This window comes from Ischnura elegans, chromosome 3 (assembly GCF_921293095.1).
Source record: "Ischnura elegans chromosome 3, ioIscEleg1.1, whole genome shotgun sequence".
Lineage (NCBI taxonomy): Eukaryota > Metazoa > Arthropoda > Insecta > Odonata > Coenagrionidae > Ischnura > Ischnura elegans.
This window is the reverse complement of record NC_060248.1, coordinates 72550910-72563987: the sequence shown is the minus strand read 5'-3', so window position 1 is coordinate 72563987 and position 13078 is coordinate 72550910. Positions and strand designations below refer to the sequence as shown.

Here is a 13078-nt window from a genome sequence, read left to right as displayed (position 1 = left end):
AAAGTTTTGGAATATTATGAATTTTGATTCAATTAATCATTTTTTGGCTAACCATGAAGAGTTATAGATTTGGTAGGCTCTAAGAGTTCTGATCTCCTGTTTAATGATGTGGTGATTCTGGTCAAAGTGGGCATCTGATGAACTGCTCAGAAATTTCCCCCCTCCAAAATGAACCTCCTTTCTGCCCTTGGCCCTGTTCAGGAACTTGAAAAGATATGGATTCTTCTTCCTCTAGTCCCCTTGTGCTGTCAGGCATTGGGATAGGTACCTATAAATTTGGACTAATATTTTCGTGTTGCAATCATGATATCAAAGCCATTGCTTAATAGTGGAGGTATGATTCTTATATTGATTCAAGTAAAAAAATAGATAAAACTTATTACAAGATGCTAATTTTTAATTTAATATGAATTTTTATCATACAGTATTTGATGAAATCATACTCACCAAAATCTAGCAGGCCCACCAAAATGCAGATGGTTCATTGAAGACAGACAAAATCCAATTAGGACCAATGAAATCACAAGTCATTTCTGATCGTAAGTTGATAGTTTAAGGTTAGTAGCAATCTCATTAACTACACTACCTCAATTGATTCTCCCGCCAAGTGTGCACTGTGGAGCAACAGCCAGAAAACTTGCCGAATGGCTTTAGCATTGACATGTCTTGACCTTTATGACGATAAAAGGGAAGTTTTTAATGCACTGTGGCTAGAGTGTGAAACATTATGCCCATTCCCATTCAAAACAAAAGAGGAGACATGCTGACTTCTGGGAGTGTTCTGAACCATGGCAATGCCTGTCATGTCAGCGCTGATGCAGCCTAACTGCTCCTTTAGTGATTTCAATGGGACATTTTTGATCACCCGCCGTGCAATGCCAACCTAGTGGCGTGTGACTTCCATCTATACGCTGAAATGAAGATGTGGCTTGGAGGGAAGCGTTTTCAAATGGACTATGAGCTTCAGGACAAAGGCAAAATTCATTGGAAGTCATTTGTGGCAACATCCTACAAAGAAGGTATAGTAAAGCTTATCCACAGGCATGACCAATTCCTCAATCGTTGAAGCCATTATGTCAAAAGGACACCACAAGTGTGCTCAATATTTAGCGATAAAACAATTTTTCACTACGTCTTCTGTTCATGACTCATCAGAGGTGGAAAAAAAACGCCCTCGCATGCAGATATTTAAATTACATTGTTAGAAGTATTTTCATTGGTCTGGACCCTCCATCGTTTCAAGTTTTATGCTGGGGCTGAACTAGCCAGGGTGTACATAGGTTGAGTATTCCCACTCCTCCCCTTATCCCCACATGTGTCCCTTCAACTAATCACTCTTCTACTGTTGGATATTCCAAATTTCTTACCTCTTGCCACTTTAAAAAAATCCACATTGGCTTCTCCATCTTAATGAGTTTAAATCTCCTTCTTCAGGAAAATTCTACAACTACCGCAGCCTTCACCTGCACCTGGTATGTTCATAACCATCGTAAGGCAAGAGCACAAAGAAATATCAAATAAAACCAGTCTTAATACAGAGAATTTTTTTAATTTAGAAATCTTAAAAGGACACAATGATATGAATATAAATATTTACATGGAGAGACAAAATCAAATAAATGAACAAAAATTTTAGATATTTTAAGTGTTGCTGGGCACTTTTGTAACATACATTCTTGGATTATTTTTTACATACAGTGAGCACTTAATCTCTTTGATAACCAAGGGCTTTTGATGCATCTCAACAATTTTGTGAAGAGTCTGGTTTTAGGGCAGCCAATGTAATCCACTGAACACAACACCAGTTCTTTGCATTGGCCAACAACCTGAAACCTTCACAAGTCTTGAGTCTAGGACACACTTTTTTTACACATTGGCAGATTCACTCTGGAACGGTAGCAACAATATCTTCTGTCACTTCATGTTGCTTTGCAGCGATGCAGAGCATGTCAATCCACCAACACTTTGGAGAGAATTTATTCTCTGATGTGCGGCAAAATTGTACTTATGTACAGTATTATATTTACTAATCCGTTATATCACAATAAAGAACACTGGATAAGAGAAATAGAATAGAATGTTTTGACTATGTGTGGACTAATCTTTGGCACACAGAGCCAAAACAATGATCAAACATTTATTAACACCAAGTAATCATTTGAGGACATTAAGGGAATATTGCTTAACCCATGGCTGATATTTTGATTGGTTTTATCATAAGTGCAAGGTATTCTATTAACCTGTATTTAGCACATAATAAGTGTCTCTGATGCTTGTCTTCATTGAATTTACATCATTAAAGAGGGTATATTTGTCTCTTCCTTGTGATCAGTGCTACATCCAAGAATGAAGAGTGAAAGAACTTCAAAATTTATCAGATTCAAGCTCAATAGCTTGCATTGTTCTCGTGGTTAGGGCTCACGTCATCCCATTCATGACAGGTCAACAGTGTTTTAGATTGTCTTTCAACCTCAAAATAATAAAAAAACAACAGCATTAACAGCTCTTATCCTACTTGCATCTTTACATTATAGTATGCACTTTAGAGAATATACAAAACAAAGAGTGCTTCTTCTGACAACACTACAGGAGGAAAACTGATGTATAAAATTGACATCTCCTACCCTCCACATCCCTATTTTAGCTTCCATTATCTTTCAAGGAACCACTACATTATTGAGAGATCCATAAATAAGTGTACAAAAAAATATACAGAAGTTAGTCTAAGGTAATGGGTAGGTCACTAGTTTCTAAATCTATATTTTTCACTTAAAACAAAAATGTTATAATTTGGTAAATATGAGATCATGTAATTAACATGGGTAAAGTTCTAGGTATTTTCACTTACTTAGTGACAATTTTTGCAGTGCAGACACCACTGGGTCCAAGATTAACCACTCAATTCTGCTGAGTGTTGTATATACAATCTTAGAAAAAAAATCTTCCATGGTATAATACAATAAATAGTTCATGCCAAATAAATGACAAAGACATAATACTCAAATTGATTTCACAGCTCCTAAATAAGTGTTTTAAAAGACTCCCCAAACATGGAGAATAATGAAATAATATAGGCAAAATGAATGGAGGAGAATTACATTTGTACCTACATAACATAATTATCAAGACATGATGCTGTATGTTTGGATTGTATCACTTGGCTATTGATGCTTTTAATATATGTGCACTTATGATGTGTATGATTTGTTGCAGATATGGCTAATGTTCAGGAACAGGTAGAGGGGAACATACCCCTGTGCACAGTTTCCAAAATAGGCAAGTACCCATTCAATCATCTATTACATCCCTATATTCCCTGCAGTTCTTGTGGCTTATACTAATATTGAAGACAACTCCTTGATAGCAATGGCGATGGGTTGAAAAAACTGACAGAGCTTATAATGGAGTGGTGACCATGCACTTTGAGGTATAGCTTCTCTTTTACCTGCAAACGTTGACGCGGGGAAAGGCACATTACTTAATGAAACACAATTTATTTTGCTCTGAAAAAAATATAATTTTTGGGAGTTGTGAGTTGAGCAGCTATAATGAAGTGTATAGGTACTTCTCAACTTTTGAAATTTGAAAATTAATGGAAATCTAGCAGGTATATGTACATGAAATTCTCTACTGTGGGTTGTTGCTTATAGAAAGACTAGCGGGATTAGTGTATTTGGACTCTATTTAAAATATCATATTAAGCTAGCAAAAATGATATTGATACTTGGCAGTATGAGAAATTAAGTAATGATTAAAAAACAAGAGGCAAATCTGTTTTCACCGTAAAAACAGCATGCCCTAAAACAAAGTTTAAAAACAGTATCACTATTTCACTTGATATTCTGACATTGCCACTGTCAAATTACTTTTTGGAAAGTGTTAGATCAGTATGAATCATTTTTGTCTACCATGTCTTAAACACAGCTGTACATATTATTGGGAAGATGACTTCATTATAGTTTATCACTAGAGATATGTGTGTCATCATTTTAAAACTGCTTACAATGATGCAAAAGTGTCCATATTTTTTGCAAAAGCACTGCAATGTTTTATTTTCTTATCAATTATCCATGGGCACAACACAAAACTGATGAACTGCTTTAAAACTATCATAACTTAGTTGAACATTAAATTAGGGTCATCTAGAAGACAGTGTGATTTTTAGGCTCACTTTGGCCTCTTTTGCATTGGACACAATGCCAACTGCTTCAAAAATGTTTGGGAAAGCATTGGTTATCTTAAAACTTTTTAAGCTCTTTATCACAAGAAAATTTGCTTGGCAAATTACCATTTTCCTAGAAATATTAACAGTCTTCCTCAAAAATCTTACATAGTAATGAAACAATGCCTTAAGAAAGCATTCAAGAGGTGAACACTTTTAAGGTCCATATTTTGAGAAGGACACACCTTCTATAACCCTTAACAATGTAGGCCATTAGCATGTTAAGGTGATTGCACATATTTTTTCACTAAAGCATGTCCTTGACATCATGTGACCTCAAACAAATAGGGAACCTTGGGGAAGCAGAGGGATTTAGTTCAGAACTCCCAATCTTCCTCCTCCTCCTCCTCTTCCCGCTTCATCCTCTTCTGGAGTTTCTCCAAAGACTCATCCATGGCCGCTTCATCGTCATCGTCCCGCATTTCGGTCGACATTTTCACACTACCCTCAACACATGACACTCCCCTGTCGTCAGCACACACACTGTCACTCATTAGGGGTCCACCAATCCTGTCCTCCCTTGCCGAAGCAGGGTCCGCATCACTCTCAACACCCTTCCCATCCTCCTCATCACCACCAACCATGCCTTCGTCAGACCTACATGGGTGCCTAGGACTCTCGGCCGCCACCGATTCCTCATCTACTTCACCCGTTCTTTCGGTTGACTGTGCCTCGAGGTTCTCACCACCTTGACCCTCAACACCACCTGACTCATCCATGGGCTCATCCTCCTCTCGCCCAGATCCCAACTCCTGTCCCTCATCGCTGCCGACCACAGTGTGGTCCACAGGACCATCTTCATCATCCTCCTCTTCCTCCTCCTCATCCTCTATCACATTCCCCGGAGATGCACTCGAACCAACGCCGACACCAGTATTTGAACCACTGAAAGGGGCATCTGTTTGCATCACACAGACCCCATTTATTATGACCTCCCTCTTCTCCTCTCGGCCCACAGCACCGACACCCCTGATACCACCAACATCTGCCACCTCCTGCCACTCAGGGTTAACCCACTGAGGTGCTGCAGGCTTTCTCCGCGAAGACCTGCCACCTGACTGAACATTTTGTGGTGGAGCTGATCGTACTGGTGGTCTAAGTTCTGAATCAAGTGCTCCAGAGTCTGGCTCCACTTTCATTGAAAGATCGGACACGTCACTTGAGGACATTGAGGGGAGGGTCATTGTCGCATCCATCGCCACATCATCATCGTCATCGTCATCTATCATGTCATCTTCATCATCGTCATCAAATTCCATTGGCTCACGTTTGAGTGATGACATACTCAGATCCAGTCCGCTGACCTGCTCCTCCTTCACTGCCGAGCCAGAACCAGAAGTATGGTGTGCAGCAGCTGCCGCAGCAGCCGCCGCAGCAGCTGCAGCAGCGGCTGCAGCTGCATTGAAGTATGGGAAAGATAGAGATGTGGGAGGGACTAGGCTACCACCGATTCCTGCACTTCCACTGCTGGCCCGATCCTTCTGCAAGTCCAGCAGTCTCCTGCTGAGGAGGACCCGGAACTGCACTGGATCAAATGGTGATGGTGGAGGAGGTGGTAAGGCGGGAGGGGGAGGAGGTGGTACAGGAGAGCCAGACTGAGGACCCCGGCTGTTTGAATTTCCCTCCTGAGCTGGGGAAGATTGGGTGGGGGTGGTTGGCTGCTGCTTCAGCCTCATTCGGTGGTTGTGGAACCAGTTGGTGATGGTTCGGCAGGAAAGTGAGAGTTCTTGGGCCAGGAAGTCTATCGTTGTCATGTTTGGGTATGGGTCCAGGGCAAAGGCGAGCCTCAAGGCTTCCTTCTGCTCCTCTGAGAATAGGACCCTCTGCTTCTTTGCTGATGGCGGACCACAGCCTCCACTCCCCAGCATTTGTGACTGTGCTTGCTGGTGGTGAAGGAAGTTGTGATGATGGCTCAGAGAGCCAGGGGGGGTGCTAACACCTCCAGGGCCACCTGGCAAACCGGGACTGCTTCCAGGAATTCCAGGAGCATTTCCAATGGGACTTCCAGGTGCAGTGTGATAGAAATCAGTGGTGTCATTGGAAGAAGTGTCACTGCCATTGTCAGCCATGCTACCAGAGCCCATGGATCCACCAGGGCCTCCAGAGCCTCCACTCCCATGATGGCTTCCTCGCCTCCTCTTATTCGCTTCCCTTCTCTCATTCTTCAAGTGCTGGAGCTTTTCCACATTGTGGGTGTCATTGAGCCACAACTGCATACGAATGAAAGGCTCACGTCCCTTGATGCTGAGCATGTGCCATGGTTTTGGCTTCGACAGGAGCTCACTCACAGATCCTTGTGAAAGGCCCAGAACAGCCTCGCCAAATATCTGTGGAGGAGAAAGATATAAATTATTATTTTATGATAAATTTTACGATTAGAATTCCTTTTCTATTAGACTCAAGAAATTTATTAGATCAATTCACTGATAAGAATGACTTAAGCATCCAATGTAACTTCTTAAGAATGGTAACTGAAAAAAGTCCACACTTCAAGAGTAAAAAAGATTCATCCAGAATTCTAATAGAGATGAGTAGATGATTTTGAAGGAGCAATTATCCAGATATTTTTATTAACATCCAAAAGTAACTTCAATTGTAAAACATTGCTGAGTGAAGTTTGATAAGTTTTTCCAAAAAACAATCACCTTTTGTCCAATATTGTTGGCCAGGAGGGCCTCCTTGATCTTGGTGGTAATTTGTTGAGTGTCAAGGTCTTGCGTAAGAGCAGCCATTTCATAGACACTGGGCTGAGCATGGTGATGATGAGGGTGATGCGGGTGCGGATGGTGTGCAGATGAAGGGGTGGTCGACGATGATGTAGGAGGAACAGGAGGAGACACCAGGGAACTTGCAGTGGGTGCTGCAGAGGCCGAAGGGCTGGATGATGCAGAGGAGGATGGGTGCAGGGGCTGCTGCATCTGCTGTGGGGTGGGAGGTGGGATTGGATGTGGCACATGGTGCAGAGCTGACCTCATACCCATACCAGGGGGAGGGGAGACGAGAAGGCCAGCCGCTGAGGTTGGAACACCTGGGGGCATTCCTGGCCCATGTGGCCCGAGGTGCGGATGATGCAAGGGGGAATGTGGAGGAGGACCCTGGGTGTAGAATGGAGATATAAATTAGTTTGCATAAAAAACAAACAATATAGAAGAATTTATCGATTCAAAGGAATTGGAATTACATATGTATTACTAAAATGGTTTTTTCTAGCCTTTCATTGTAAAGAAAGAGAACATAACCCATAACAAGATACAATTTCACTAATATCCTTAGAGAATATACTTGAAATCAGCAGTAAAATATATTTTATTTAAACTTAATTGAAAAAAAAGTCTTAACCCATTACACATTTTTGACTCATCACAATCTACTTTTCATTACTATCATATTGTTTACTATTTTTTTATATGAAGCATTTAGGCCCACATCATGAAAATATAAATTGCTTTTTCATATACGAAAAGGGATAAATTTGTGAATCATAAATAGAAAATCAACACATTGGGAGGCTCTTAAATATGCTTACCTGTGATGGGTGATGGTGAGGATGATGGGGTGGTAGATGCGGGTGGTGATGATGTCCACCTCTCTTGAGCAGTGCTGATGGTGACGTGGTGGTGTCCGGGTGGGATGGCGTTGACGACGCCCCTCCACCATGGTGCATGGCAGCAGCAGCAGCGGCTGCTGCAGCCATCTGGCCAGCAGCAACCACAGCCGAGAGAACAGCTGAGGAGGAGGGTGAAGATGACACAACAGCATCCATGGCCTTAGAAACTGGATCCATACCAGATGGAGGCATTGCAGCCGACAGCTTTGACAGGGGCTTGGTCGGGCCTACTGTGTTGGCAAAGTTGCCATGCATTAATAATTTGCTTCAAAGCATGTTGAAAAATATTTAAATTTACGTTTATCCAATTTTTGTTTGAATATGCCTATGAATTTAAATAAGCAAAAACTTACTAATGAAAGAAATCTATTCTTTAAATTAAAAAGACTTGAAATTATAAGGTGAAAGTACTGATTTTTGGGCTTTAATAATATCAACTAGACAAGCTTATTCAAAATATAAAATAAAATCAAATAAAATTGAATAATGGAAAATAATATCAAAAAGTTAAAGTGCTGAAGTGATGCTAATTATTGTATCTCAAGGGTATGATTTTTCATTTATGGCCAATTACATTTTCAGTTAGGGCAGTCTTAAATTCCGCTTTTAAATACAATAAGTGACTAAAAAGAATTATACTCACGAGGACTTCCACCATATCCTCCAGTCCTCATCAACTTCTCTGGGGCAATTTTGTACTGGCTGGCAACCAGCTTGTGCACAGCATTATCGTCCTCCAAAAACATCTTCATTCGGATAAATGGCTCTCGGCCTTTCTGAGTAAGCATATGCCATGGCTTTGGCCTAGCAAGGAGATCTGACACTGAACCTTGAGAAAGTCCCAACACTGATTCTCCAAATAGCCGCTGGCTTATTGAGTACTGGCTAAGTTGTTCCTTGACCTGAAAAGGAATGTACAAATTAGTACTTTTATTTCATTCACTGATTCAATAAACATTGCAAGATGAATCATCATTTAGTTAAGTATAAGAAAAGTTATTACCATGAGTCTTACCTTCTTGACAATGTCCTCGGTGTTGAGATTATTGAACTGGTCAAACTGTTGCTGGGTTATTGGTGGGAGCACTGCCTTGAGTGGCCTTTGGGACGGACTACCATGCACGTGGCTAGGGACTACTGGAGCTGATATGAGAGCATTAGTGATAGAGGCCATGCGTTGCAGGGGACTAGCACCAGTCGATGCCAATGAGGATGGTCCAAAGTCATCCGCACCCACACCCACTAGTAAGGAGGAAGGTGTGGGGGGAGCAGGCGATGGAGGGACACCACCGCCAAGAGGACTAGCTCCTGGTGTAGCTCCACATGCCCCTTGTCCCGGCTGACCACCACCACTGGCTGATTGAGATCCTGATCCAGGTAGGCCTGAAGGTAGCAAAATATTTTGTATTTTAGCTTAATGAATAAAAATGAAATAACACCTAAATTAAGACTAATTCAAATACACGAAGGGAGGTATATTTTTCTTTGAACAAAACGTTTGAATAATGTTGACTTATTGAAATTATTAACAAATTCTTTTGAGTAAACAAATCATGCCTTACTACATTTCAATTTGAGTGTATCAAGTAACAGGACCTAAGAGCCAAAATTCATTTTAAAATGATTCATTTGGTCCTAACAGTAAGAGCATACTGAGATAGTGTGCCACAGTGGCACTGGGCAAAGGAAATATTTAATTTTCTGAACAGCGAAGAATTTCTCTTTTACAGCAAATAATTTTTTTCACAACTTTTAATAACCAATAAAAACATTGCCAATCGAAGAAAAAGTTGTAAGCTCTTGTTAATTACCTGGTTCAGTTTTTGGTCTGACAAGGGAGAAAGCACTCCCCGCATGTCTCAATGCTTCGTTTGCCGCCTGTTGTTGCATGTGCTGCTGCATCTGATGTTGCTGATGCTGTTGTTGTTGCTGGTGCTGTTGTTGTGCTTGTTGTTGCTGTTGCTGCATCTGGTGCTGCTCGGACGGCCCCATCACCTCCTTCTTCACCATCCCGCCCATGCCCTGGGGGCCTTCGAGGCCTCCGTTGGGGATCTTGGGCAGCGAGAGGTCCTGCGCCATGCCGTTGTGCCCTTGCATGCTCTGCTGATGCAGGGCCAGGAGGCCTGCCTGGGACACGATCGAGTTGGTGGTGGCGGCCGTGGGGGCGCCAGACGAGGATGCGGGCGAGGGCGCGGAGGATGGCGGGGGCGGGTGTGGGAGGCCGGGGCCCGAGGAGGGGGACGAAGGAGGAGGTGGGGCCACGTTCAGCTTGACCAGCTCCCGGTGGTACGCGTCCAGGGCCAGCCGGATCTCCTCCTGGGTGCGGTCCATGAGCGGATGGCCCGTGCCGCCGGCGTTGCCGCCAGGACCGCCCGCGCCGCTGAAAAAGTGCGGGAAGAGCAAACTACGTCAACAGAGATAAGGTGCTGCTCTCAGGCTCAATTTGCCAGGGTCCACGGGGGTAGGAAGTATAGCGTAAAGAAAGACCATAGGAACTATCCATTTGTGCAAGTTGGATGGTAGATAAGGATACTCAGGACATTGAAGCTAATCCCAAATGATGCGCTTTATATTCAGAGGAAACAGTCTCTGTGTGACATCAACATACGAAATGAACGGATATTCCTCGAACGAATTAGTCTTTTTTGCATTTAAAGAGTGTTAGCAGAAAAAAACGGCTATTAGAGTTCTAAAGATCAAACGCAAAGAATCAATGCTAGATAGCTTTACAGAAAGATGTAGTTTATGGGGGCAAGGTACTCACCTAGGGAAATGATGGTCCCTGGGACTGCGCATGGAGTCCTCCAGCCTGCGGCCCATCAACTTTGCCAATTCTTCTTGATATATGCGCACGACCTTCTCCTGGGGAATGTCATCGTTTTCGTACTTTTTGAGACGGCGGTTTTGGGAACTGGAGCCATCCTTCCCTGACCCATTGCCACCCAAAAGAGGCGATGAGCTCTGCAATAGGCGAAAAAAGGAAAAATTATGTTAAATACGCATTGAAAAAACATTTACGATTTCCATTTAAAACTCATTTACATAGGGTTTCTATCACAAGTGGCATTAGACAGCTTCATCGCCAGCAATAGTTATTTTTGTTGTCGAATGAGATAGATGAGACATAAGAATGAAGTACGTTGATGAAGTCTCAGTGTAAAATACTGTTAGAGAGCAAATTTCAGGAAGATTCGCGCTTTGAGATGATTGGAGAAGATAAGATCAAATTGCTACGATTTTTTCTCAAAGACGATAATTTACCTGTCCATGGTGGGGGGACTTGCTGTCATCGTTGCTTCGGCTGTCTTCCTGTCCACCACCGCCGTTTCCGCCTCCGACGCCACCCATCACGACACCGTGGAGTGAGGCCGAGGCCGTCTTCATCGCGTGGCTCGCTTCGTTCAATATGTGAACTATTCGCTCTTCAGTCATGCTATCCTCTCCAAGTCCACCTACACCACTGCGGGCTGAACCAAAGCCAGGAATACCTGCTGTGTCTTTTCCTGCGGGAAAGAGAGAAAGAGGTGAGTTATAACCGTAGGAAAAGATCTCCCAGAAGTACAAAACATGACAGAAGAGTGAGAGACCGCAGCAATAAAATCACAAGTATTCATCACCATTCAGATACAACTCACATCAAAATTTTGAAGCACTAATTTTTGCATCGTGAATGTTGTCCATTTGTGCAAGTTGGGTGTAATATGGACTACTCTACAGATATGTAACACATCAACATGCTTGGATCAATGTTAAAATATGCTTGTTATCTGTTCCAATAGAATACCATATGCGTTGCATTCGCTTTGGAAAGAAAAAAGCATGAAAAATGATCAAGGCTTTTAGGGGGGTAAAGTATATCGCTTTCCCTAAAGCGCACGAGTTAATTCAGACGTCGTCAACCAAAAGGAGAAAGAGGTCGAGGAACATCATCACGCGAGGCGAGGAAGGGGTCAACAAGCCTCAGAATGGCGGCGGCGAATGTATCCTTCATGCAGCGGATGGCGAAAATAAGATCAATCGCTGAGTCCCCCCCATTCGCAAGGGAGGGATGAATAAGGAGTGGAGCAAGACGGTACATCGACTCATAAGGACGGCCATTCATGAACCACCCCGCCGATGGCTTTAGACGACGAGGCCAATGCGAGAGAGGCAAAATGATGCTTTGGTATGAAGTCGGGGAGGGGAAGTGTCGAGAAGAGAGAGGGGTTAAACGGACTTAAACATTTGTAACGAGGAAGCAGAGGAGAGATGAAGGACTAAAGAGAACGAGCGAGGTCGGTACCGGACGACGAAGGTTGAATGGGACAGCAAGCAGTGCGGTCGACATGGAGCGCCGTCGTCAAATGCCGAGCGTTGCTCGTGTGATTGCTGGGGAAGGATGAGGAGGGACTTAGTCTCTGGGTCGGCCTTATTGGAGATGATCAGGTACGCGGCGGAATCGAATGTTTCTCGCAGGGGTCTCTCGAGGAGACATGGTTAGGGCACGGATGTGAGAGTTACGCTGGCAGAAAGGAAATGCTTTTGGAGTCACCATCCTCGCAAATCAAGACGACCTATGTCTAAACATGACCGAGGGATACAGAGAGGGGGATACTTTGCATTCAATCCACTTTCACAACGACTAATGGAGACGTTCATGAGCATTCATGGGCGATTACCAATTGAATCGGGCTAATCTTACCGCGGAGAGGACACTTAGAAAAGGGGGAAGACCATCACTGAAGTGGCCGGTGTCTCCGAAGAGACTAATGAATTTTAAACATCTCTCAACGATTGCCAGTTAATAGAGGCGCAGTGATTACTACGGGATAGAGGATGCAAGGTAGGGGTTTGAGAAAATCTCGCTCGGCAAAGCGAACGAAATCCTCGTGCGAAACTGACCGAGTGTCCAACACTTGGTTTCGCAACGAAAGGCCAATTAATCGAGAAGAAAAGGAAAGTTACGGCCGCATGAGAAAAAGGAAATCTCAAATAAATTTCATAACGCTTTCATTTAATAATAAACTCTTTTGCTGGGCATTAAGAAAAAACAATTACGCTACCGACGGATGGATTCAATTCACATTTCAAGATTTAATCGCGACCCACACAACAGCTCGGAGCTCATCGCCTGAAAAGAATAATCTCATTGTTCATATTTTCTCAGGCAATGGAGACGAGCATGAGGAAGTAGAAGTGAGTCGGTATATAAATCATCGGGCGTGAAGGCAACATTCTATCGCGCCTATGAGATTCGCAATCCAACCGAC

General features: G+C 43.0%; 1 protein-coding gene across 8 annotated transcripts in view; it reads right to left on the bottom strand.

Annotated features, from left to right (window-relative positions):
• Positions 1-1728: 1728 nt before the first annotated feature.
• The window catches only part of LOC124155996 (homeobox protein cut), a 503467-nt gene continuing 492117 nt past the window's right edge, over positions 1729-13078 (bottom strand). For 4 of the 8 annotated variants that reach the window (XM_046530251.1, XM_046530259.1, XM_046530256.1 and 1 more), the window contains 8 exons: positions 11091-11332; positions 10594-10790; positions 9641-10233; positions 8833-9212; positions 8473-8731; positions 7749-8059; positions 6868-7317; positions 1729-6549 (listed from right to left, as the gene is read on the bottom strand). In XM_046530251.1, the coding sequence (XP_046386207.1) occupies positions 4540-6549; positions 6868-7317; positions 7749-8059; positions 8473-8731; positions 8833-9212; positions 9641-10233; positions 10594-10790; positions 11091-11332 (4442 nt within the window). In that variant the 3' untranslated portion in view covers positions 1729-4539. The remainder of the gene's footprint in view (positions 6550-6867; positions 7318-7748; positions 8060-8472; positions 8732-8832; positions 9213-9640; positions 10234-10593; positions 10791-11090; positions 11333-13078) is intronic. The other 4 variants (XM_046530252.1, XM_046530255.1, XM_046530253.1 and 1 more) reach the window with 4 other exon arrangements.